The sequence below is a fragment of the Gasterosteus aculeatus genome, chromosome X, assembly GCF_964276395.1.
Source record: "Gasterosteus aculeatus chromosome X, fGasAcu3.hap1.1, whole genome shotgun sequence".
In the NCBI taxonomy this organism is placed as follows: Eukaryota; Metazoa; Chordata; class Actinopteri; order Perciformes; family Gasterosteidae; genus Gasterosteus; species Gasterosteus aculeatus.
In genome coordinates, this window is record NC_135698.1 from 13,605,289 (window position 1) to 13,630,705 (window position 25,417).

The 25,417-nt window shown below is 43.7% G+C and overlaps 1 protein-coding gene across 4 annotated transcripts in view; it reads left to right on the top strand.

Moving 5' to 3' along the window:
• The window catches only part of LOC120809149 (talin-2-like), a 62,181-nt gene extending 36,880 nt beyond the window's left edge, over positions 1-25,301 (top strand). For 2 of the 4 annotated variants that reach the window (XM_078082819.1, XM_078082820.1), the window contains exons 20-57: positions 264-430; positions 1,002-1,130; positions 2,165-2,278; positions 2,412-2,525; positions 2,647-2,781; positions 2,992-3,120; positions 3,238-3,340; positions 4,245-4,453; positions 4,827-4,946; positions 5,116-5,313; positions 6,053-6,192; positions 6,659-6,752; positions 7,154-7,243; positions 7,349-7,471; positions 7,648-7,791; positions 7,887-8,072; positions 8,196-8,336; positions 9,025-9,206; positions 9,805-9,937; positions 10,052-10,153; positions 10,240-10,410; positions 10,826-10,972; positions 11,891-11,992; positions 12,102-12,221; positions 12,872-13,018; positions 13,980-14,146; positions 14,476-14,659; positions 15,096-15,221; positions 15,550-15,666; positions 16,647-16,832; positions 17,187-17,294; positions 18,152-18,257; positions 19,602-19,726; positions 21,506-21,631; positions 21,723-21,785; positions 21,868-22,050; positions 22,124-22,249; positions 23,092-25,301. In XM_078082819.1, coding sequence (XP_077938945.1) covers positions 264-430; positions 1,002-1,130; positions 2,165-2,278; positions 2,412-2,525; positions 2,647-2,781; positions 2,992-3,120; positions 3,238-3,340; positions 4,245-4,453; positions 4,827-4,946; positions 5,116-5,313; positions 6,053-6,192; positions 6,659-6,752; positions 7,154-7,243; positions 7,349-7,471; positions 7,648-7,791; positions 7,887-8,072; positions 8,196-8,336; positions 9,025-9,206; positions 9,805-9,937; positions 10,052-10,153; positions 10,240-10,410; positions 10,826-10,972; positions 11,891-11,992; positions 12,102-12,221; positions 12,872-13,018; positions 13,980-14,146; positions 14,476-14,659; positions 15,096-15,221; positions 15,550-15,666; positions 16,647-16,832; positions 17,187-17,294; positions 18,152-18,257; positions 19,602-19,726; positions 21,506-21,631; positions 21,723-21,785; positions 21,868-22,050; positions 22,124-22,249; positions 23,092-23,220 — 5,186 coding nt within the window. In that variant the 3' untranslated portion in view covers positions 23,221-25,301. The remainder of the gene's footprint in view (positions 1-263; positions 431-1,001; positions 1,131-2,164; positions 2,279-2,411; positions 2,526-2,646; positions 2,782-2,991; positions 3,121-3,237; positions 3,341-4,244; positions 4,454-4,826; positions 4,947-5,115; positions 5,314-6,052; positions 6,193-6,658; positions 6,753-7,153; positions 7,244-7,348; positions 7,472-7,647; positions 7,792-7,886; positions 8,073-8,195; positions 8,337-9,024; positions 9,207-9,804; positions 9,938-10,051; positions 10,154-10,239; positions 10,411-10,825; positions 10,973-11,890; positions 11,993-12,101; positions 12,222-12,871; positions 13,019-13,979; positions 14,147-14,475; positions 14,660-15,095; positions 15,222-15,549; positions 15,667-16,646; positions 16,833-17,186; positions 17,295-18,151; positions 18,258-19,601; positions 19,727-21,505; positions 21,632-21,722; positions 21,786-21,867; positions 22,051-22,123; positions 22,250-23,091) is intronic. The other 2 variants (XM_078082817.1, XM_078082818.1) reach the window with 2 other exon arrangements.
• The last annotated feature ends 116 nt before the right edge of the window (positions 25,302-25,417 follow it).

The window sequence follows — 25,417 nt, forward strand, 5'->3', positions numbered from 1 at the left end:
TCTTCTCTCGAAGATTTATTTTGAGATATGTTTAAAGCAGATGTGTGGGGAGATGTTACAAATATTACAAAGACTCTGATTTCTGTGAGAGAGGACAAATCACCTTCAGTCACTTATTAAAGTTAAATAAATTGTGAATAAGCAAGAATAGGACACAGAAATGTCTTTATTGGTGCCCAACCTTGTATGAGGCTCAGTGTGCAGGATGTTCCACGTACGGTGCATCTACTACTACATCTACTCACTTACTGTATGTGTGGCAGGTGAGATGGTGCGTCAGGCTAGGGTGTTAGCCCAGGCAACCTCCGACTTGGTCAATGCCATGAGATCTGATGCCGAGGCGGAGATTGATGTTGACAACTCCAAGAAACTGCTGGCGGCAGCCAAACTTTTGGCTGATGCCACAGCCCGGATGGTGGAGGCAGCTAAGGTATCCGTGTTTAACTAGTATTGTAATGTGTAAACTCTTATTACTGTAACTATTCGCTTTCTTCCACTAAAACTTTTCCTTTTCTCTGATCTATATCTAATACAGAATAATTGATAGTTAAGTTAACCCTATAATATCGGTTTGATTCATAAATGTCTGATATATTATTCATTTTATTCAGTTTTTCTCTGTTTGTAGCAGCACTGCCACGGTGTCTTTAATGTCATATCCTGAAGACATGCAAAGATGAACTCAGCTGACTTACTTTCATTTGATGCTGTGTGCAATACTTTTTGCTATCAATGCCGAAAGACCCAGACAATAAAAATGCTGCCTATGGCACAATGGGTGTTTTGGATCAGCTGTGGAACATTAATAACTACATCACTATTATCAAAGAGGAAGTGTGAATCTTGCGCTGATGGTTTCCTTGGTAACAGCCAAAAGCACACAGATCTAAATGCCCATCTGCATCTATTGCACGATGATTAACTGCCATTGCTGAGGTCTGAATAGCTATTGTTATGTGCTGTATTGTATGTGTCACTGTCATGTGTTCATGTGCTCCCAGGGGGCAGCTGCTTACCCAGAGAATGAGGACCAGCAGCAGAGGCTTCGAGAGGCAGCAGAAGGGCTCCGTGTGGCCACGAATGCTGCAGCTCAGAACGCAATAAAGAAAAAACTAGTCAACAGGCTGGAGGTGAGTCATTGTGTTCTGATCTACAGTGTGTTGTTTGCCCTTCAAACACAACACCATTCCTGGTTTGTCAATACCAACAAAGACTTCACATCTTTCTTTCCCACATTTGTTTATATCTTTATTATAAAGATAATATATATATATATATATATATATATATATATATATATATATATATATATATATATATATATATATATATTTTTTTTTTTTTTTTAAATGTCAGTAACAATAATGAAATCAATGGGTTATTTCCCTTTTCCGTCGCAAAGAGCTATGAATCCCATTCGTGCTGTAGCCCCCGGCACCCAGGGTTCAATTTCCTAGGCACACAGACTACATTTAGGTTTGTTCTGTTTGTCTTTTGTTGCTTTTTTATATGGAATCGTGTTGAATAAATGCATTACACAGAACTGGGATTAGCCTGCTATCAGACATATAACTCAGTCCATGCGTCAGATAGTAATGTTGCTAATGGTCGCCTCCATCAAGCAAATGTGTGAGTTTTTGAAGACTAAGGTTACTGTAATCTGCAAGCGTGCATGTAACAATTATCACAGTTACCCCCTAGGACCCGTAGGGGGGAGCCCCTTTAAACTTACCTGTTGTCTCTTGACTGACTTTTATCCAGCTGCTGCGCAGATGTGCATATGCTTTGTATAGAAATTGCTATTCATACCTAGCATGTCACTTCTACATGCAGCTCAGTCTTTTTTTCACCCTTCCTCCTCCTCGCCTCAGCAAGGAATGTCTTCTCCCCCATGTTTTCAATCTTCTCATCACTTCAAGGCTGGTCCCCTGTCTATGAATTAAAGTGAGCTCAGCAATGTGTTTTTTAGTGCTTCAGTTGTGGAAGCATTACACCGGGAAAAGAATGCCGCACATCCCATGAGATAAATATTTAGCGCCGCCCGCCCACCCGTTTCCCTCTCCTCAGCGTAATAGTGCACAGAGCAAAAGGAAATGTTACTCTCGGGCCAGGCACCAATCTCTTGCTTTAGCTGAAATGATTTCCATTTGTATCACCTCAACAGATAGCCGCTAAGCAAGCAGCGGCTGCGGCTACGCAAACCATTGCAGCTGCCCAAAATGCTGCTGCTTCCAATAAAAACACCATCTCACACCAACAGCTAGTTCACAGCTGCAAGGTACGACCACTACAGTTATGTATTCAAAAAATTGAAAATCCTTTCATAGAAGAAGAAGGTAGAATGTATTATATGCAGCTCTTTTAATCATGCCGGGGATATGAAGCATACACTGTTGGTATTTCCGATGCAGGCAGTAGCAGATAGCATTCCACAGTTGGTGCAGGGGATGAGGAGCAGCCAGGCTCAGCCCGAGGAGCTTGGTGCCCAGCTAACCCTCATCATGGCCAGCCAGACGTTCTTACAGGTGAGACCTTTCACCGTGACATAGTCGGCTGCTATCAAACTCTCTGTCGTCAGATTCACACGCAAAAACTGCTTCTCGGGTGCTCATGAAGTTGTGTTGTTGGTTTGTCACCCTGACGCAGCCCGGCAGTAAGATGGTGATATCTGCAAAGTCAACAGTCCCGACTGTGGCGGATCAGGCTGCTGCTATGCAACTGGGACAGTGTGCCAAAAACTTGGCTACCTGCCTTGCCGAGCTCAGGACGGCGACCCTGAAGGTATCTAACTGTTAGAGAAAGCAAGAGGAATCTCGCTGATGTAGGAAATGTGTTGGTGTCCATGGTTGGTTGGTAGGCTCAGATCTTATTTAGAGACACCAAGCACAGCATATAGGCTGACATCCTGTCTGCACTGCACTGCATAATGGATTGCTGCTTGTGAGTAACATTTGCTGTATTTGTGTGTGTTTGTGTACGCATCATTTGAAGGCCCATGAAGCCTGTGGTCCGCTGGAGATCGATTCGGCCCTCAAAACCGTACAGACGCTGAAGAGTGAGCTTCAGGATGCGAAGATGTCCGTCATTGATGGCCAACTCAAACCTCTTCCTGGGGAGTCGGTCGGTAGATAACAGTAGAAACATCTGCTTTGAAGTTCGATAGACATACTTTCCCTATGAGGAGATCACAACTAGGAATCAAATGGTTCACTTGTCTGCATGTTTTTGCCCCAACAGTTGGAGAAATGTGCTCAGGATTTAGGAAGTACGTCTAAGGCTGTGGGTTCCTCCATGGCCCAGTTGCTGACATGTGCTGCTCAGGGAAATGAACATTATACAGGTAAGAAAAGTGCATTCGAGCAGGTCTCAGCAGCTGCCTAATGTGTTTACATCGCCAGAATGGATAGACAGAGTACATATATGTGGATTGCTCACTGTACACAGACGGTATGAATGTGAGGGTAAAGCAGGCAGTGAAATTGTGATTCCTTTATTCGTACAATCACTATTGCCTTTGAATCCATGGTTTGGATGTTTTGTCGTAAATTCTGGCCCAATTGAGGATCTCAGAGGAGGAGAGATTAAGATAGAGAAAATAACTTCTTACAATGAACGCTCCCCCTAGCACTTCATGCTGTGTCCTGTGGTGCTGCTTTCTACTCATTAATCTTTATTTTCACTAGATTTAACATTCCATCAGCAAATGGCTCCACTCGGCTGGTTAATTTGAATGCAATTTTCTGCCTTTCTTCTTGGTTCTGTTCATAATAAATTAATGGCATTTCCGTGTGGAGCCATATTTATTATATTATCTCATTCATTTAAACAGTGAAGGCACATCAGGATCACAGTTTGTTGTCAGTGTGGTACAGATAGGCAGTGACAGCTGATTTGCACAGTGCACAGTACAATTAGAGTTAAGACAGAAAATACAGATAACTCTCAGTGAATATTGCTTAAACAGGACTCCTGCAAAGTAAAACTAATGAGATTTAAGTTCATGTTTAGTAAAACGTCACATTTATACATAAATATTGTGACTTACTCTCACTCAATAACATTATATTTCCTTTATATCTGTTGAGTATTAAACCTTTTTTTTACATGTCATGCACTCAGGCTGTATCATTCATTTCTAGAATTTACTGATACTGTTATATACTGATTTGGGTTTCCCCCTGATATTCCATATTGGGTCCTATGATTAAAACAGCATATAGCATATAATTTAAATATGTTCGCAGGTGTGGCTTCCAGAGAAACAGCACAGGCTTTAAGGACATTGGCTCAAGCTGCCAGAGGTGTGGCAGCCAGCACCAAAGAGCCTCAGGCATCAGCCGCCATGCTCGACTCCGCTCAGTGTGTCATGGAGGGCTCGGCCATGCTGATCCACGAAGCCCATCAGGCCCTGGTTCATCCAGGTGACGCTGAGAGCCAGCAGAGACTGGCACAGGTATTATAGCTCCTAGCCACATGTATGATATTCATGTACCGATCATATTGTTGCTTTCTTTCCCTCTCTCTTCTTTCCATAACAATCAGGCCCCTCTAAGCGTTGCTATTTTCTTCCCTGCCTGTTATTCCTCCTTCAGGAGTGCCAAAGTAAGGCCGATCATTCTGCTGCGGCCCTCTGCGGAACAAACATATTGTTTGGCTTATATCTGTGACAGCAGCATAAATTAGTGACAAGGATTACTGTGCAGTGCAGTGAGCCCAATTTACATTTGAGATGTTTTTCCCCTTATAGCTTTGCTCCGGGAATTTGTGTGTCACATTGTTAGAATGACTGACGGCAGTCCATGACAGAGCGCTGTGCTGTGTTTCAGGTGGCCAAAGCAGTGTCTCACTCCCTGAATAATTGTGTGAATTGCCTGCCCGGCCAGAAGGATGTTGACATGGCCCTCAGGAGCATTGGTGAGGCCAGTAAGAAACTGCTGGTGGACATTGTAAGTCCCATTTCAATTTATCGTTTTTCTTTTAAAGTATTAGCACAAAAACGCATTACAATATCTGCCCCCAACAAAATAAAGTAATTAATATACCACCCTATAACAGAGCAGATTACCTCCATCTGACTTTGACTATGACAATTAATGCGTTCCTATGTCTTTGAAGCTACCGCCCTGCAGTAAGACATTCCAGGAGGCCCAGAGTGATCTGAACCACACAGCAGCTGAACTCAACCACTCTGCAGGCGAGGTCGTCCACTCCTCCCGCGGAACGAGCGGCCAGCTGGCTGCGGCCTCGGGGAAGTTCAGCCAAGACTTTGATGAGTTCCTGGATGCCGGCATTGACATGGCGGGACACACCCAAGTAGGTTTCCTGATCACACTACTGACCCCCTACACACTCAGTTGAAACAGTTGTTTCACCACCAGTGGTGGTCCACTGTCAGCAGGATTTTCCAAACGAAGAAGAGTTTATAAACCCTGAAGGACCAACAGAAGGAAGACTGAAATGCAGTGATCAAAATCATCGCTTTGTGTATTTTCTCAGCTGTTTAAGTCATTTTGTTAATTAGACCTTTTCCACAATCAGATATAATGAGATCTTATGACGTTCTTCTTATTTTGTTCATTAATTTGAAATGATCGTTTGGGATTGGGGTTGATGTAGCATGACACCCAGTTTTAATACATTTTATACAATACTTTATCCTCTGATAGCTGTTGCCGATACCATAAATACTGTAACATCTCGTTGTGTGAAGTGTGTGTTTCCTGTTTTATTTTTGTCCCTAACCTCTCCTGTCAGTTCCTGTCCTTGGTTCCTCCTGAATTCTCATTCACTACACCTGCGTTCAATCCCCTGCTGCTAGTTTCTCCCCCTGCCAAACCAACACAAATATACTCCCCTGCTTCCCCTGTTCTGGTGCCAGATTGTCTGTGTTCTACTCTGTATTTTCATCGTCTTGCAGAATTTTCTCACATGATAGTTCCTTGTGTTTATGAATTTGCTTTGTTGACGTTCTGGGACTCCCTGCCGACTTTGTTTGCCTTTTACTTATTGCCTACGCGTGTATGACTTCCTGGCTTGTTTCTTGCTTTTGCAGAGCAAGGACGACCAGATCCAAGTAATTGGTAATCTGAAGAACATCTCCATGGCGTCCAGTAAGCTGCTGCTGGCTGCCAAGTCTCTGTCCGTTGATCCAGGTGCAGCCAACGCTAAGAATCTTCTAGCTGTGGCAGCAAGGTGGGATCTGATGCAGATAGCACCTGATACATATCCAACATTGTCTTTTCTCAGTGTTTGCTGGCGAACTGAGCCAGATTGAATCTATTATCAAGTTGTGAGCAATTCTGTATACTTGCATTTCACATAAATCCTACCTGCTGTATCTGTACGTCTCTCCCAAGCTGTCTCCGTTTGGCAACGCTAGTTAAAGTATGCAGTGAGAAGCCAACAGCTGGTCCCGCAGGACTCCGGGCCTGACTGACTTCTCTCGGTCTAATTAGGAAGATGGAAGCGTCGGCTAGGGCCTGTCTGTGCTCGACAAAGCTGAACACAAACTCCACTCAATCTCGGCACTCCCGCGTTGGCCTGTTTCATTCGAGAGGCCGGCAGTTCCGTGCTTGAATAGAAGAGCTTGCATCATGTGTGAGAGAAGCCAGGCTGTGGCTGCATGAGGAGGACAAACGTGTGGCCTTGTGTGTTTCAGGGCCGTGACAGAGAGTATTAACCAGCTGATCACACTCTGTACCCAGCAAGCAGCAGGACAAAAGGAGTGTGACAACGCCTTGAGAGAGTTGGAGGTAGCCGCCCTTGCGTACACCGCATACACCAAGTGCCACACGCAGACTTTCCTTCTCTTCAGGACGTTTTTTTTTGTGGCCATGTTTTCAATCAGGGAAACTAGACGCATTTATCATCCTTTCTTTCCATCCACACCCTCACAAAGCCATTAACCTTACATGGACATTAACATTGTAACTGTGGTAAGTGCATTAATGCAGTTGGTTCAACCAAAGCATTTACATACTGAAACATGCATTCAGTTATACTCAAAAAACTGACTGACAATAAGGCATTTTGAAAGCTTGATTATCGTCATTTCCTTTCTCTGAATGAAGCGGCTGATGAAAGTGTAATACCATAGCAGGGGTGTGTCCTGCCTACTGTAGTTTGGGTTCCTATCATCTCTGTCTGTGTACAGGCGGTCAGAGGTCTTCTAAATAATCCAAACGAGCCTGTCAACGAACTCTCCTACTTTGACTGCATCGAGAGCGTCATGGAGAATTCCAAGGTACAGGCTCTTAAAGTAACCGTGGAAACGATATACTTAAACTGTCAGATATCTTACGCGGCGGGCAGGATTTATTTGTACCGTTTTACTCTCCACATGCCTCAGGTTCTAGGAGAGTCAATGGCAGGTATTTCCCAGCACTGTAAGACAGGCGACGTGCTGGCCTTCGGGGAGAGCGTGGCCGTGGCCTCCAAAGCTCTGTGTGGGCTCACGGAGGCTGGAGGACAGGTGAGAACCCCTCACTCTAAATTAACAGGCTTCTGGTTTTATTCGTGTGTTCATCCACTTGTTGACTGTCTGTGGAGGTGGTTAGCTTGTCCGTGTCAACAAGGGAAGTCAAGGAAGACAATAAAGAACCTGTCTTGTGACGATCAATGACCCTCTTCTTCTTTTCTGCCTCGTAGGCCTCTTATCTTGTAGGCGTGTCTGATCCCAATAGTCAGTCAGGCCACGAAGGGCTGGTGGATCCCATCCAGTTTGCAAAGGCACACCAGGCGATCCAGATGGCTTGTCAGAACTTAGTAGACCCTGCTAGTAGTCCCTCACAGGTAAGAAGCTCCGTGTGGGGCGTGAAAAACATTACAGGGCCATTCCCTGCCATATGGCAGTAGACTAAAATCAATGTTTTCCTTCTTTTTGTCAGATCCTGTCTGCAGCGACGATTGTAGCCAAGCACACCTCAGCTCTCTGTAACGCCTGCCGCCTGGCTTCTTCTAAAACCTCCAACCCGGTGGCGCGGAGACAGTTTGTCCAGTCAGCCAAAGAGGTGGCCAACACTACGGCCAACCTTGTCAAAACCATCAAGGTCAACTCCCCAACTGATCAAAACGTTGAGTGTGCATTTGTTTTCAGAATTTCTCCGTCACGTCAAGGAGCCGCGCTTGTAACTCAGCCCGCCTACACAAATATAACTGGAACGGGCAAATATTCATACGGCGTTTCCTTGTTTCAGGCCTCCGATGGGGATTTTTCTGATGACAACAGAAACAGATGCCGCGTTGCGACGGCCCCTCTCCTCGGGGCTGTAGAAAACCTGTCGACCTTTGCCAACAACCCGGAGTTTGCAAGCATCCCAGCTCAAATCAGCAATGAGGTATTCATCCATTCTGTTTGTTTGTAACGTTCCTATTTACAACTTTTTTTTCTGCATTCACTCCACAGTCCCTCCTTATTTGATACGAAAATTGAAACGAAATGAAAGGCAATCTTTCAGCAGTTGTTCAGAAACATCGTACCGAGAATCTTGATGGTTCTCTTGGAGAGGTTTCCTGAGTATGTTTGTGACTTTTTGCACTCAATCCCATTTCAACTGATGCTTTTATATGAGCCAAGACAGAAAGGTTTGTGCAGCGAACACGGGAGGAATTGGATTGAGGTCCAATTGTACCTTTTCTTTTAATGTCAAGTAAAGAGTTGAAAGATGGATTTTCTTTTTTCTTTTTCAATCAGTCGTAGCCCAGTCGTCTAAAAGCTTTATGGCTGTAATCCGTTGGAGGGCAGTGTTTAACGGCGCTCTTTCTCAGCACAGCCGCTCTAATCTTCAGCTTGTTCATCTAATTGTCGAGGGAAGGTTTGGCTTGGATCATAAAGACGGAAGGTGTTTCTCCCTGCATCTGTGTGAAACTGTCTTTCTAATCACATCCCTCTCTTTGATTGCACCTCTGATCTCTTCAAGGTAGTCAAGGCATTTTAACAACTCACACTGAATGTGTCTGGCTATTTGCTAATGAGCTGCTACCTGGGATGTTGTTTCACTTGCCCTAATCTTTTCATTTCCACAGGGCTCAGCTGCTCAGGAGCCGATTGTGCGTTCAGCTCGCTCGATGCTCGACAGCTCCACTTACCTTTTAGAAACAGCCCGCTCGCTCGTCCTAAACCCAAAAGATCCTCCCACATGGTCCATCCTGGCCGGACACTCCAGAACCGTCTCTGACTCCATCAAGAGTCTCATCACCTCCATCAGGTTGGTATTAATTCCACCGACTCCCACATCGGTTCCTGCAGGATTATCCCGACTCAGTGTCCATAATGGTTCGCTCACAATTACAGGAGAACATTTTTTTTTTTCTGAAGACAGAGAGCTAATTCTCAGCTCAGCTGAGCAATAAATTGCCAGTTGTTAATATTTGAGATTCCCTGCTGTAATAGATAAGAGAATAGCAGTGGTGAGATGATGAGCCACAGTGGATCTGCAACACATTTTAGCAAAAGTAGTTCCTGAACCACTTCTATCTTCATTATCATCATCCTCCAGATCAGATACATACGTAGCTGCCTAGTGACCTCATGATGATAATCCCTGCATAACCACAATTTACATCTAAGTAAACAAACAAGTTAAACCAGGTTACGCAGTGTGCGGTCCGTCTGCTTTCAGCCTGTATACTGAGCTAAGCTAATTGCCTGCTGCAGATATGATGGTGGTTTTCAACTTTTGAGTCAAAAGTGGGAAAGAAGTAATTCTTCAAATTTGTCTTAAATAAATGTGGCTTTTTGTTATTAATACTGTCCAATGTATATTTATAGTACAATAATGTATTTTTTAACATTTCTGTTTATAGGGACAAGGCACCCGGACAGAGGGAGTGTGACTACTCCATTGATAACATCAATAAGTGCATCCGGGACATTGAGCAAGCTTCCCTAGCTGCAGTTGGGCAGACATTGCCCTGCAGAGATGATATCTCTATGGAAGTGAGTTCAAGTACCCCATCAGCTCTATCTTGTCCGAGAGAAAGAACATAATGGGATTGCTCGTCTCTCTGTTTGTGACTCATACCGTAATTCTCTGCCGCCGTAACTCATCAGGCACTCCAGGAGCAGCTAACATCTTCTGTGCAGGAGATTGGGCATCTGATTGATCCCGTCTCCACAGCCGCCAGAGGCGAAGCTGCCCAACTCGGACACAAGGTGCTGGTGTGACCGCATATACCTTCATTAACTTGTAATTCATTAAACAATCTCTCTTCATCGCTCTACCTCACTCGTTCTGGCAGGTGAGCCAGCTGGCAAGGTACTTTGATCCACTCATCGTGGCATCGGTGGGCCTGGCCTCTAAGCTGCACGACCACCAGCAGCAGATGACCATCTTAGACCAGAGCAAGACCCTGTCTGAGTCTGCCCTGCAGATGCTCTATGCTGCCAAGGAAGGCGGGGGGAACCCAAAGGTACTGAGCAGTTCTTAAAGCTGCACGTCGTTTAATCTACCATGACTACTATTTCAAGGGGATACTAAGCTACATTTCAGCAGGTCAAGACAGTGATGCCGTTCTGTTGTTCCGGGTCTGAATGCACTTATTGCACGTCGCTTTGAAAAAAATCCGTCAGCTAAATGTAAATGTTTTCCAGAGTTTATCTTTTTTTAAGAGGATCATGAAAAATGCCTTCCTCGAGTATTACCAGGGTATAGCGGGATAACTTTATTACATTTTGGACTTTGAGTAGTACAAGTCTTTATAGCCACAGTAGTCCAGCCACTTGCCAAGTGTCCTCTAGTGAAACACTGCCTACTTACCAGCTGTAGGGACAATCTGTAGCTGAGAAAGTGTCACAGAAACGTCAATTAGCTGACTGTGTCCCCAGGCGTCCCATACCCACGATGCCATCTCCGAAGCGGCCCAGCTGATGAAGGAGGCCGTGGACGACATCATGGTGACGATGAACGAAGCAGCCAGCGAAGGGGGCATGGTCGGCGGTATGGTGGAGTCCATTGCTGAGGCCATGGGCAGGGTGAGTAAGGTTGTGTTGGTCTCATGTTTGTGTCATAATATCTCATGAGAAGTCCGCTCAGGTGGTTTTAAATGGATTGCAGGTTCACACTTGTTCCCCATCTTATTTGTTTGAAGGCAAAATGAGCCTTCGGTGAAAGAGTAAAACCATAGTGAGTGTGTTGAGAGTGTGTCAGTGGCTCTCGTCCAGGAGATGACGAAGTTACAAATCCGCAGCGCACTGGTGAGGTTATCTGTCGTCCACCCTGCCGGGGGACATGTCACCGTGTTGACAGTAATGTTAATAATTGATGATGAACAGCTCACACTCGCACTTGGCTCAAATCTTATGCTTCATTTTTCTTCTCCATTTATTTTACCCTCAGCTTAAACATAACAGAGGAACCATCATTAAAACCCCATTAGCATATATAAATATGGAAGCATTTTAAAAGAATGCCAACATTAAAAGGATTTACATGTTCTCACAAATGTGTTTTTAATTGTAAGAAATTATATTAGTTAACATGTTGACCTATAAAAAACAACGTGGATTGCAAAATGTTGCACATCCAATACTGGTATTGCTGGCATACCTTCATTTAACTTTTAGCTGCCTCTAAATGCATCACCTACATTTGGAATAAACAATAATGTACCTTTTTGAGATGATGGCTATATGGTGTCCGGGTCAATTTATTCATATGTTGATCGGAGTCATTTTTCTTAAATACAAGGGCTCTCCGGCTGAAAAGATTTATAACGGAGACACTGTCAATAAATCATATCTTGGCCATTTCTATACTGCAATGCCTTGCATATAAGCTAGCAAATACAATAAATATAAACTTTACAATAGCTAATATTGGAGTATATACTGGCCCCTTTATGTTATCTATGTGCAATAGTTGGTTAAGTACTGAAAGGCTGCTCTTCACAGCTGGAGGAAGGAACACCACCTGAACCTGAGGGCACCTTCGTGGACTACCAAACCACCATGGTGAAGTTCTCCAAAGCCATTGCTATCACTGCGCAAGAGATGGTAAGATATTCAGACCTGACTTTCTGATTTTTAGAGTGGCAATAGTTGTCAGCAGGGCCACATAAACATCAATCTGCCCCTGCTGATGATGTATTTTCTCTGTTGCCAGATGACTAAGTCAGTAACCTGTCCTGAAGAGCTTGGCGGCCTTGCCTCACAGGTCACAGTAGATTATGGTCAGCTAGCACACCAAGGACGCCTTGCTGCAGCCACTGCAGAGTCAGAGGAGGTGAGAAGACATGCTCTCTGTCCTATGGAGTACATGAGGGAAAAAAAATACTTAAGATCTAACAAAAGCCGTTCATTTTTTTGAAATTCAGCACCTGAAATATCAGTTTACTGCAAATCTTCATTTTTAAACAAAAACTGTTTTTCATATGTATTCACTCACACATTGATCAGAGCAGATGGGTGCTGAGAAATCACGCTCCTTCCTCAAGGCTGCTCTCCGACATCTCTGTGTGAGATAAAACAAAAATGTACCCTTCTTGCATGCATTGCTCTAATCATCCATGTAGTATTTTCTGTGTATTCCGGGATTAAAAAATGTGTGGAAGCATTTTACTAATACGCACGCAGCGCTTACCAATACATTGTGCAAAACAGGCTGCTAGAAACCCTGCTGGTTACCATAGCAACATTATGGCTCCACAAGTCTAAAAGCCTATACTGTAGTGACGCTCATAATGAAGCACCACCCGACCGTGAATCTCAGTCTGTAAATGAAAGGTTCAGTGATAGAATTCCCTCTCTGAAAGGGCTCAAAATCATTTTCATCTACCCCCTTGATACGAGACACGCTAGTTTAGGACATTGCGTACACTGACGCGAATAAAAAGACGGATGCGGTGTAAGTTGATACCCGGGTATTCTTTTTAGGTCGGCTACCAGATCAAGACACGGGTGCAGGAACTGGGCCACGGCTGTATCTACATTGTCCAGAAAGCTGGAGCTCTGCAGCTCAGCCCCACCGACAGCTTCTCCAAGAGGGAGCTCATCGAGTGTGCCCGTGCAGTCACGGAGAAGGTGAGCTGTGTGGACTGAAACTGATACTGTATCTGCAACTGATCATAAGGAAGCTATATATATATATATATATATATAAACAAATATATATATTAAAAATATCTACATTAAAATATATTATATATATATATATATATAATATATTTTACATATATTTTTTGTAATAGTAAACATAGAGGCCTGTGTTCACTGTAAGATTTAAGAATAAGCTGTTTAGCGCTGAATAACTGATTACTATACTGTAGATGAGAGGTAAGCTTTTTATTCTAATTTGTATTCATTATTTGTTGTTAGTTTTAGCTTTAGCCATAATGCTGTAGCAGTAAGGCGTATAGAGTTGGAAGAATATAGGTTTAATGTATGTTATTTTAGGCAGTAACTGGTGCGTTATTATATGGTAGCAGTCACGCGGGTCATGAGAGCACAGCCTCCTGATTACCCTCGCGCTGTGCAGCTAATGACATTACTCATATCTTCCTGCTGCGACCCTGGGAGAAAATAAGCACGCCGCTCACACATTCAAAGTCCTTTCCACTTTGAGTCTGTGATTGATTCAGGGTTCATACCAAAGTTGAACACTTTGTGGTCTTGTGTTTGCTTTCACATACAATCTGTTTGTTCCTCATTTAAATGTACCTCTTTGGGCTTTCCTTTTTATTTAGTATTTAGGATACAAGGATAGGGAGCATTTTACAACGGAGATGCGTGACTTCAGGCACATCAACTTAAATGTGATTTTGACAGTGACTGATTTGATACGTGTTTAACACTTGTATTTGTCTTACTCTAAAAACTTTCCTCGCGGGATTGAAATGTTCTGTTAACACCCATCAAAGAGGAAAAGCTGCTAGTTAATTATTGAAAATGTGCATGGCATACAGAAAGAATTCTGTGCATCTCTGAAAACAGCTTGTTTGAATGACCTCTCTGCATAACTAATGCTACCTTTGACTTGTTCCAGGTGTCCTTGGTTCTGTCAGCACTGCAGGCGGGGAACAAAGGCACGCAGGCCTGTATCACAGCAGCCAGCGCTGTTTCTGGTATCATCGCTGACCTGGACACCACCATCATGTTCGCCTCAGCTGGAACTCTCAGCCCTGAAAATGAAGAGTCTTTTGCAGACCACAGGTGCAATGACTTTGACCAAGACATGTGTTTAAATGAAAACTTCTAATCATCAAAAGGATAACGATTGAGGATGTTGAGAAAGGACTATATGATTCAGTTTGAGCTCAGAGGAAATCTATCTTAATATTTCAGTTATTTTTACACCACAGCTCAATTTTTCAATTTGGTGCAGTTTGCCAAAAATACTCAATTTTCAGATGCTTTTCACATAATAAATGCAAATGGAAAATTGCCTTTCTGTTAGAGAAGCAACAGCATCCTTTCATATTGCTGGTTCTTGATTGTGTGACTCTGGAGCAGATTGTGACACAATGTGTGCCGTCCCTCAGGGAGAGCATCTTGAAGACAGCCAAGGCACTGGTGGAGGATACCAAGCTGCTGGTTGCTGGAGCTGCGTCCAGCCAGGAGAAACTGGCCCAGGCTGCCCAGTCCTCAGCCAAGACCATCACCCAGCTCACTGAGGTGGTTAAACTGGGAGCAACCAGCATGGGCTCTGAGAACCCCGAGACACAGGTGATGAAACATCTTTTCACTGAAGAATATATAATACAACCACAGATGTTTCAGCCATATGCAGTCACAGTCGCACGCCTTTTAATTTCAGAATAACAGAGCTTGGTTATTGCTTTTTAATTTAATGCACAAACCTTTACCACTCTATTATAAGCCATTAACATTTTACTATTCTGTAATATCAGTCCTCTTCAATGAATGTCTCCTATCCGTCTGTACACCCACCTTTTAGATTCTCTGTGTTATTGCAGATTCATCTGACACACTGGGCCTCCTATGTCCTCTGTGTGTCTGCCCTTTAAGTCTGAAGCATCATGACTACAGTAGGAAGGATTGATAAGAGCTGCGATGTTAAATCCTCTCCCCAGGGTGCTGCTGATAAACCTATACTCTCGCCATTGTGCTGTATTCATTCCAGCTCTCGCTGTGTCCTCAGGTGGTTCTAATAAACGCGGTGCGGGATGTGGCGAAGGCTCTGGCTGAACTCATAAGCGCCACCAAATGTGCCGCTGGCAAGCCAGCTGATGACCCGTCTATGTACCAGTTGAAGAGCGCTGCCAAGGTAAAGGAATGGAGAGATTTATTTTACGTCGGAACCAGAAATTTGCTTCTCAAAAAATCTTCTGAAAACGTCCTCATAGTATTTATTTATTGTTGTTATTATTATTACTATTATTGAACTTGCATTTTTTTCATCCTTGGTGTCAGTAAATTGGAAAATACTCTTATTTTAAAATGCATCCTTTTCGACTTCACATGTAGCCAATGCTCACTCTCTACTACTGGAGTCAGTAAGGGAGGCCACCTTTTTAATGCAGCGTTGGCTGTGGAGAAAGAGCGCCCTCTCCTGGTCTGACTGACTATCACCTTCTCTTCCTTCTCTTTGACAGGTCATGGTGACCAATGTGACGTCTCTGTTGAAAACGGTGAAGGCCGTGGAGGATGAAGCGACCCGCGGGACGAGGGCACTAGAAGCCACTATTGAGTGCATCAAACAGGAGCTGACGGTAAGAGCTCCACCCGGGACGGAGCACTTCATGCTTATCTTTTGAAAGTCTGGGGATGAGACACAGCCTCTTTGCAAAAACGCGCTCAAAGAGGGTCAGGGATATCCATGTCTATTATTCTAAACGGAGGAGCTATTTGTTCTCTTTCCTTTATTATCTCTGCAGCTCCGTTCCTCCTCCTTCCCTCTCAGCTCCTGCAGGTTTTTCACAGCTCTTATCGGGGTCTGGCTAGCAGGCGCAGGCAAAGTGAGAAAGGAAGACGATTTTAAGAGCTTGTTTTCCTTTGTAATTTTTTCCTAATCCTTATCGAAAAGGACCCCGAGTCTGAGAGGAGTCTTTGCCAAGAGCCATTTTCAACACAATTTACCCAGCTCGTGATTCTACAGCGAACACTGTTCTGTCTGCTTCGCATGTTCACTTCTCAATTTCTTCTCTCAGGACATTCACATCTATTTTAAAACTACTAGAGAATTTTTTGCTCATTTTCACCGTCCCTGTGGACTAAAGCAGTAGTGTTTGAAAGCACCAGGGCTGCTCCAGAAATACTCTCAATTTACTGCAGCGGGGCCAAATAAGTCATCGTGGATGTGGTTCTCCCGTGCTTTACTTTGGTCCAGCAGGCCAATGCAGCCTGGGCCTCCATCAGCATGCTACTGATGTTGGCTCCCAGCGGGGACAAGCGGAGCAGCAGGGTGCAACTGCAGTTTGGCTGCAGGCCGTGATGGAGTCTGAGCGGAGTTTCTTGCAAACCTATGTCCAGTAAAATGTCACATTTTTGGAAGAAATCGGACTTGCTGATGACTATCAGATGTAGAACTGGCCAATATTCTTGTGGATAGCCTAAATTGAGTAATTGTGCCTCTATATGACTGTTTCATTACCAGTTAACACTTCCCAATTAATAAATTTAACACATCTGATCAACTGTCATGCCTGCTACACATCGAACTACTTGTGTCTTGTGATCGTCATCGTGTTAGGTGTTCCAGTCCAAGGACGTCCCAGACAGGTGCACCACACCTGAGGAGTTCATCCGCATGACAAAGGGCATCACCATAGCAACGGCCAAGGCAGTGGCTGCAGGAAACTCTGCACAGCAGGAGGATGTGATCGCCACCGCCAACCTGAGCCGAAAAGCCATCTACGATATGCTGACATCCTGCAAGGTGCTAATCCACACTCCCATGCCAGAACGAACAGGCCTCACACAGACATCACCGGGCTGCCAGGGAACACGTGAGCCCGGCCTGCTGAGAGCAGATAGGACAGTCTTCTTCATGCGGGCAGTGACGCACTTTTCAAATTCATCACAGCTGCATTTAGGTTGTCCTCAGTGACTGCACTTATAAGACAAAAGCACAGACAAATGCAGCATTCTATGCTGTTGAACATCAAACTAATGCAAATAAGACTATATATATATATATATATATATATATATATATATACAGTATATAATTTTTTCAGGGCATTTTTTGTGTCCTTTTTTAGCTCACAACATTGTTTTCTCACCCTTCTAGCAAGCAGCCTGCCACCCAGAAGTGTGCGAGGAACTGAGGAGCAAAGCCCTGCAGTACGGCTCTGAGTGCACAGCCGGATATATCAACCTTCTGGAGCAAGTCCTGCAGGTTAGAATGAGACAGTCACGTGTTTCATGAATAAAGGATGAAAGTGACTTGCGTTTGTACGTGTGTAGCAACAGTGTGGATGAGTGGATTCTGATATTTACTTTTACGGAGTGAGGTTTCACAGGTCTTATCTGCAGGATTAATCCTCTGATATTTGAAAATGTATTCCTTGCTTCCTGCCAGTTCGTGCTTGTGTTTAATGTAGCATCACTTCAACTGAAAGAAGAAGGCTGGTGATATTCTAATGTTTTGGTTATTCTCAACAAATCCAAAAAGAAAGCCCAAACCAAAAATGAATGTACCTTCCAAACCGAGAAATGATCTGTGTAGCCAAAGCCCGCCGGATCGTAATATTCTGTACCACAGACCTCTATAAATAGGTTACAAAACTGAAAATTTGCTTTATGCCCACTATACACGTATAACCACATTCATCTTAGAAATACCTCTACAGAGATCTGATTTAAATTCTGAGCACGATGTTGCATAAATCTGCATAGAAATCAGCATAACCGTCTTACCTAATAACTCGTGCATTATGTGAAGGACAAGTGTGTTAAAAAAAAGTCTGAAATATTAAGTCAAAAAATGTAAAATGGCATAAAGAAATGTAAAAAAATATTAAGTCAAGTTATTACATGTCATTTAGCTTATAGTTAGTGGTTGAAAAATAGTTGGATGTCTCTATACTCAAGTTAATTATTAGTGTTGCCACAATATTCTTTACATACATTTTGTCAAATTGAAAAGAACATATAAACTGTAAAAGCTTTTTAGCTTTGCACTCTGGCTCGCTTTTACGTCACATTCACACTTGCCTCTTGTTCCTCAGTCGGTGGGCTTTTGTATCTTCTCAGGTGCTGCACAGGCCCATCCCCGAGCAGAAGCAGCAGCTGTCCTTACACTCAAAGCATGTGGCAGCGTGTGTGACGGAGCTCGTCCAGACAGCTGAGGCCATGAAAGGTGAAGCCACACAATGCACACAAACAAAGGTCAGGCTTAACAACCTTTAGTTACTGATGACCTCATTCAGACAGGCCAAATGGCCCATTAGCCACATGGCATCTATGTCGATATAGTATTCCAAGTGTTTCTGCCACCTAATAAAACAGAATAACGGTGTTTCATAAGGAGACAGAATTTTACAGAAGCTTGTGTGCCGTCCAAAAAAGGTTGGCTGATTTTGATTTTAAATGTAGACGTTGTAGCCACCGCAGTGTAAAACAGTCAGCTGGAAGTCAGAGGGGTTTCCATGAGACAAGCAAGTTCATTTCATAAAATGTAAAACAAATACATGACAGGATTGTGAAGCTAAAGGAGTCCTAATCCTCTTGTGCTTGATTGGTACGACGGTGTTATTGAGTCAAGCCACCAAACACGTCTGCATCTGTAATAAAGATCATGACAATTATTTCTGAATTTTAAACTGGCGCGATAGAGTGACTGTCGCGTAAATGAAGCTCTGCAGTTCGTCTTGAAACAGTGTTTCCCATGGAAGCTGCATTGCTATTGCTGCCTCTGACAGGAGTAATAGATTATGTTTGGATGAGAATTTGATTTCAGCGTATAGCCTGAGACCCTGCAGGGCGATCCCCTCCACCTCTCTAATGTCCCCTGTGCTCTCTCTCTCTCTCCCTCTCTCCCATTGCTGCCTCAGATGGAGGTAAGTGGGATGTGGTGTGTTTTGTTCCTCCAGATCACCTTTCACAGAGTCAGAAGGGTGTAGCGGAGTAGATGGCTTGGGGGTTGGGGGTGCGGAACAGATTTCCCCGGAGCTCAACATAATCTATGAAAACATTGTTCCATCTGCTTTACCAAGCTGTTCCCAAACATCTCCGTTTTACCGGCACTTAAAAAACAATAAAAAGAGAGAATGATCCATCAAATGTGCATTTCTTCTAACTTTTAGTTTATCTTGTTTAACTTTGAGGCATTACTGTCACAATGCAAACTAAATTTTCTGCGGCTGATGTTATTATTGAAGCACTACTTTGACCTCTTGTTAAATGAAATAACAAATAATCACCGGGGTCACAGGTTTATTGTGGATTGGTTTGTATGAGTAATTCAACATTTCTCTTCTGTTTTAAAATTCTATTCTTAGATTTGAGTGCCTTAGCTCGTAAGCTAATGTGGTTCTGAATGTATTCATGTAGCCTAACAAAACAGTCATACACGTGTTTAATCTCCTCCTGTTGCAGGAAGTGACGGGAAAAACAAGAATATGAAAATATTTTGCATCAGGTCCTTTTTACCTGTGCTTGTTTATACAAAACCCAATGCCCCGGCATGTGTCGACCCTTTCAGGCTCCGAGTACGTGGACCCAGAGGACCCCACGGTCGTCGCTGAGACCGAGCTGCTTGGAGCAGCGGCGTCCATTGAAGCTGCAGCCAAGAAACTGGAGCAGCTCAAACCCAGAGCCAAGCCCAAGGTAGAGGTGCCCCTCGCAACGCGTTTCACACACAAAGCCCGTGCACAGCGCTTTGCCATTAATCAGCGGGGGGGGTTAGAAGAAGTTAAAAGAAAGGGACACTGACTTTGAAGTGGGTTATGTTTTTCACTGACTGAGTCGGCATCTTGATACCGGAGAGAGTTTCTTTCCTTCCTTTACACTCAGCGTATTGGCTCACAGGCGGGTTTAGTGAGCTCACGTATCAGGCTCGGAAAACGCTCTTCAAAGGCACTTCTGGACATTATTTTGAGTTGTTGCCAGGAGACACAATTACAGTGATGGGTTTTCAAGCGTTTTTTTGGACAGAGTTCAGTTGTGTGATGAACTGTTGTGAACCCTTCCAAAAGAGAAGGCCTCCATCTTATTGAAGATATTTACTCTATTTCACGCTAGTGCTCCTTATTGCTGAATTGAACTGTGAGGGTATTTTGTTATTATTTGTCCCCCTGGGAGACGGTGGGGATAGTGCCTTCTGAAAGTGGCATAACCTTTATATCATTGTGTACGCAATATCGGATTGTGTTTTTTGTGTGTAGTACTGCACGGCTGTGTTTGTTTATTTGTCTCTGGAGACCGGATAGTTGGAACCCATTTGCTCTTCCTCCTTTGCCTGTAGTGCATTCCCCCTTTTCTGTACCTCTTCCTACACACCGTGTGTTTGTTAGTCCACCCCTCTGCACATATAATATATATACAAGTAAAGCCAGGCTACCCCGCTTTTAATTAAACGCATATCATGCTGTGTCTCATACCGTAATTCCACAGCTAGAGATTGCATTCATGAGGACCTCTGTGTTCATGACAACGGATTAGTGAGTTAAAGGCTTTACCTCTTTTTAGCTGTCAGTGTCTCCCTCTAGTGATCTAACAGGAAACGAGCAGTGCTACGACATTTACTTCTTCGTGTGAGAAAATGTATTTACATTACCATCACTTACTATCGGCTATACACAGAGCTAACACATTTTTGGAAGTGTTGAGCCCACTTGAACGTCTCTATTCTCGCCCCTTAGATTGAAACGAGTTATTTTTCTGAAACCGGGTGGATTATCCTTCATCCTCCCCTTCCCTCCCTCTCCTCTGTGCTCCCTTGTCCCATGCACACTTTAAGAAAAGGAGGCCTCCTCTACCTCCAGCATGCCCCCTTGTCCCGCCTCCTCATCCCTCTCCGAGCCCTGGTGTTTACCTGGAAGCCTTCTCTGCAGGGCTCTGTCTGATATGTTTGATATATTAGGTTGTTAATAAGTCCAACTATATATCAAACATATTCCTACAGTGTCCCGCCCTGTCTCCAGCCACATGTGCCTTGTGTGTTTGTGGAGCTCTGTGGTCAAACACATGCTGTCATCTGCTGAGGCAGAGATGTGCTCTCTCTGAACTAATGCACTGGGATCATCATAATGGTGTTGAGTTCAGGTTTGGGAGATAGCATATCATGTTTGATTGTGCTGTAGAACGCGGGTTATTATTGACTCTTGACACTAAAAATGTTATACTCTGTGGATATTTTATAAGCTACTTAATATTCCCAGTAAATAAATTCCACTTCATTTAAGACAATACAACAATTGTTATTGAATCAATATTTCCTTATTCTTGGCAGTTGACAAAAGGCTTTGAAACAGAAATGAAACCATCTTGTCGGGGAGTAAAAACAACAGTCAGATGGTTAATGTCTTTATTTCGTGGTCACGACTCATCATTTTATTGTTTATGAAATGGTCACGGCCCTAGCTGACTGTGTGGTTTTGTCCTCAGCAGGCAGATGAGACGCTGGATTTTGAGGAGCAGATATTGGAAGCAGCCAAGTCCATCGCCGCGGCGACTAGCGCTCTGGTTAAATCGGCATCGGCTGCTCAGAGAGAACTGGTGGCCCAAGGCAAGGTCAGTCAGAACGCGTACTTTACATTCTATACATACACTAATAACACAAAACACGACAAACAATGCGTCTCTCACCCAATGTCCACGTCAGGTGGGATCCAATCTAGCGAATGCAGCGGACGATGGTCAGTGGTCACAGGGTCTGATATCAGCCGTAAGTTGACACATTGCAAATCGCCGTGTGAATGTGCTCAACGTTAACCTGATTGAAGCTAAATGCGTGTCGCTTGCTGTAGGCGCGTCGGGTGGCCACGGCCACCAGCAGCCTGTGTGAGGCAGCAAACGCCTCAGTGCAAGGCCACGCCAGCGAGGAGAAGCTCATCTCTTCAGCCAAGCAGGTCGCAGCCTCCACAGCTCAGCTGCTGGTGGCCTGCAAGGTGAAGGCTGACCAGGATTCAGAAGCCATGAAGAGGCTACAGGTGACTCTTGGAACACAGCCCCGGCACGTCCGCGGCACCGTCGTGTGCTAACGTTGAGATTTCCTGTTTTAAGGCTGCCGGCAACGCGGTGAAGCGAGCTTCAGACAACCTGGTGAAGGCGGCTCAGAAAGCAGCGTTCGACAAGACTGAGGATGACAGCGTGGTGGTGAAGACCAAATTCGTTGGAGGCATAGCTCAGGTATAAGACAAAATCTATAAAAGTGATTCGGCTGGAAGCGAAATCATTTCCGTTGTGTGGTTCGCCCTTTTAACTGTGCGTCTCGCTGATCGTATCGCGTTGTTCAGGATTAACAGCCCATCAGCTTCTTTTCAAAGCTGTTTACTAGACACCCGCTGCAAACATATCTCTGTCTTGTTCTCTGCAACAAATTGAAAGTTACTCCGAGGTGCCTCGGGAAGCTTTATTTTTCATCTTGATGGATTAGGATCCTGTTTCAGCCTCGCTGGGCTTCAATACGGCTCACTGTCTCATTGATTTGGATGATTGTAGCTTTTGTCTTGGTTTTTTTTTAGAAGCATAATTATTAGCTATTGTTAGCTATTGTTTTCTTGTAATCATGACATCTCAGGAATGCCTGGAGGGAATTTGGCATGAACAGAATTTGATGGTCACTGTGACCTCACAATTATTTTGCCATAACCAAATGACCTCAAATCACATCAGTACCTAAAGGATAAAATCATGAAAAATACAGGTGTGACATTTTGGACTTAACTGGTTGGCGGAGACATTGGAGACACTGTCCTACAATAATATAAGCTAATGATGATTAACATTATCATTGACCAGTACTATTATTCATGTTTATTCTGAAAATAAATCCAATTATATCCACTTCAATTTATAGAGACCTTTATGATTATTATTATTAGAAGATGCTTTATTGGCGAATGGGTTGTGTTTGGAGTTCACAAGCTGTAGGAAGTCTGAGCTGATAATCCATTCCAAGCGATCCACAGGAATGGGATCATGATGAGTGGAAGGGACACTTTCCTGTCAGCTGTTCCCGTTTTCCTCAGATCATTGCGGCTCAGGAAGAGATGCTGAGGAAGGAGCGAGAGCTGGAGGAAGCCCGGAAAAAGCTGGCTCAGATCCGACAGCAGCAGTACAAGTTCTTGCCCAGCGAGCTGAGGGAGGACGAGGGCTGACGGGGAAAACGGGCTGTGAGCCGCGCTGACGACACCTTCTGTTCCCGGCGAGATGTTGCCGATGTACAATTGGTTGCTTCGCTCTCATATTTCCGAGGAATATACAGCACTTGAAAAACCGGCCTGTTTAGTGAGAAGAACAAGTGCCCGTGCTCTGTTGTATATGTGTTTATATGTGTGTGTGTGTGTGTGTGTGACGTGTGTATGTATTTGTCAGTGATCAGCATTGGCATTCAGAGTTCATCATGGACATGTTTGTCCCTCCAAGCGAGTGGAGACGGTGGGATGAAGTTGTATGATAAGCGTGTCATCGCTCTGTCAGTGTCGCTGCATAATGAGCGTTGTTGACCGTTAAAATCACCAATCGAAGATGTTGCACATGCTGAAATCCTCTATAATCCCTGAATGTCCTATAATTGTTGAAGGTTTATTGCACATATAAAGAAACTGTTAATATCTATGGCAGAACAAACCTAAAGCTCCATGGCTTGTATTCTAAATGTAAAATAAATCCAGGGGTTCGTAACACAGGCGGGAGGGGGACGCCTCATTTCACCACTGGCTTGCACGTACAACGTTTATAGATTTCAATGAAATTACTAACAAATAGAGAAGGGCAGCGCGGAGAGATGCTTATATTTTACTAATAAGAATGTGAATTTGGGGTTAACTGTTGAAGTAGCAACTCTTTAGAAATAAAAGAATTACGATTGAACTATTTTGTCCCGCTTGACGCCGAACAATGAGGGTTTCTGATTTTAATAAATAAATAAAAATAGAGAATTATACTAGCTATAAAAAGTTATTCTCAGCAGGGTTTTTTCTTAAAAAGCAGACAGGTGTTATTTAGAGAATCTGGACTATATTTGACCAAATATGTTATGCTGCTTAAACATTACATCATTATCATGTGACCCTACCGGTTCTTCCCTTGCATACACGGAGCGATTCAAGGAATACATGTTTACATTACTTGTCATGTTTGTTCTCTCTTGTCTCCATGTTTTAATTCCCCTCATAATGACGTTGGCCAGCGGTGGTTCGGGTGCCCACTGTACACACACCGATAGTTATTCCCCACCAGTCACCGGCCTGTCATGGTAAAGGCATTTCCACTTTAGCGCGACCGTCCATAGCAATGCATTACGTTGACTATCCTGGCGCGCTGATAATGAGTCTGCGCTGGTTGTAAGATTGTTTATGTGCAAGGATGTTTGGCTGTGGGCCCTTGAATGAAGCGAGCGCACATTATGCACTGACGTTGCTCATAAACATATGCACTGAAGACAGCCATTTAAAGCTTCCATTATATTACTTACGTAACTACAAACTAGAAGGAAATCGCTGCGAGCACTGATTGAGGACATTTATTGAATCCTCTTTTTTTCCCCCTTAGTATATTGATTTATATTACATTGAAAATTAGAAATTTGAAGCCGTTCATCTCCTTGGTCTTTCCATGCCAGCGTCTGGGCTGCATTGTGTACTAGTGCCTTACTCGAGTGTGCCCTGCGAGCAGCTGAAGATCAGGCCGGGTGGGAGCCTGAGCCTTGTCCTCTCTGGATCACAACATTATGCCAGTCGAGTCCCCATCGGGGCCTTAAACCGTCACCCAGTCCTTTGCTGTACAACACAATGCCCTGGCTGGTGGCGTACTTACCTACAATATTAAAACATTCTGGTAAAAAGGGGCGGATGTGTGGATTCCTTAGGGCACATGTTAGAAGACTGACACTAGACTACATTCCATCAGCATATGGCAATTTGTGTTTGAAGTACAAGAAATTGTTGAAATAATTATGTGAAGTCTCTTTTAAATGTTTGACTTTCTTTTTTCATTGTCTAACCACTGTTAAAATCTAAAATCTAAATGTATGAATTACCCTGAAATATATTGTCTAACTGATTTGTCCGAGTATAAACGGAAATTAGAAAGATGTACTAGCTGTTATGTTATGAATAGGTGTTGTGCTTTCTTTGACAGGCTGCATTCGTTTTATGATTTGATGCAGTATGTATGATATTCATCTGGTCACAAAAGTATTTTTTGTATTCACCCAAAATAAAGCGTTTCAAACAACCAAGTGCCATTGAGATTATTGTATGTCAACGTATGTGTTTAAGAAAGAAGCGATGCCGTCCCACATTCTTTCCAGCAGGTGTCAGCACTGTCCTTCAGAGGCCAGTGGAAAGGATC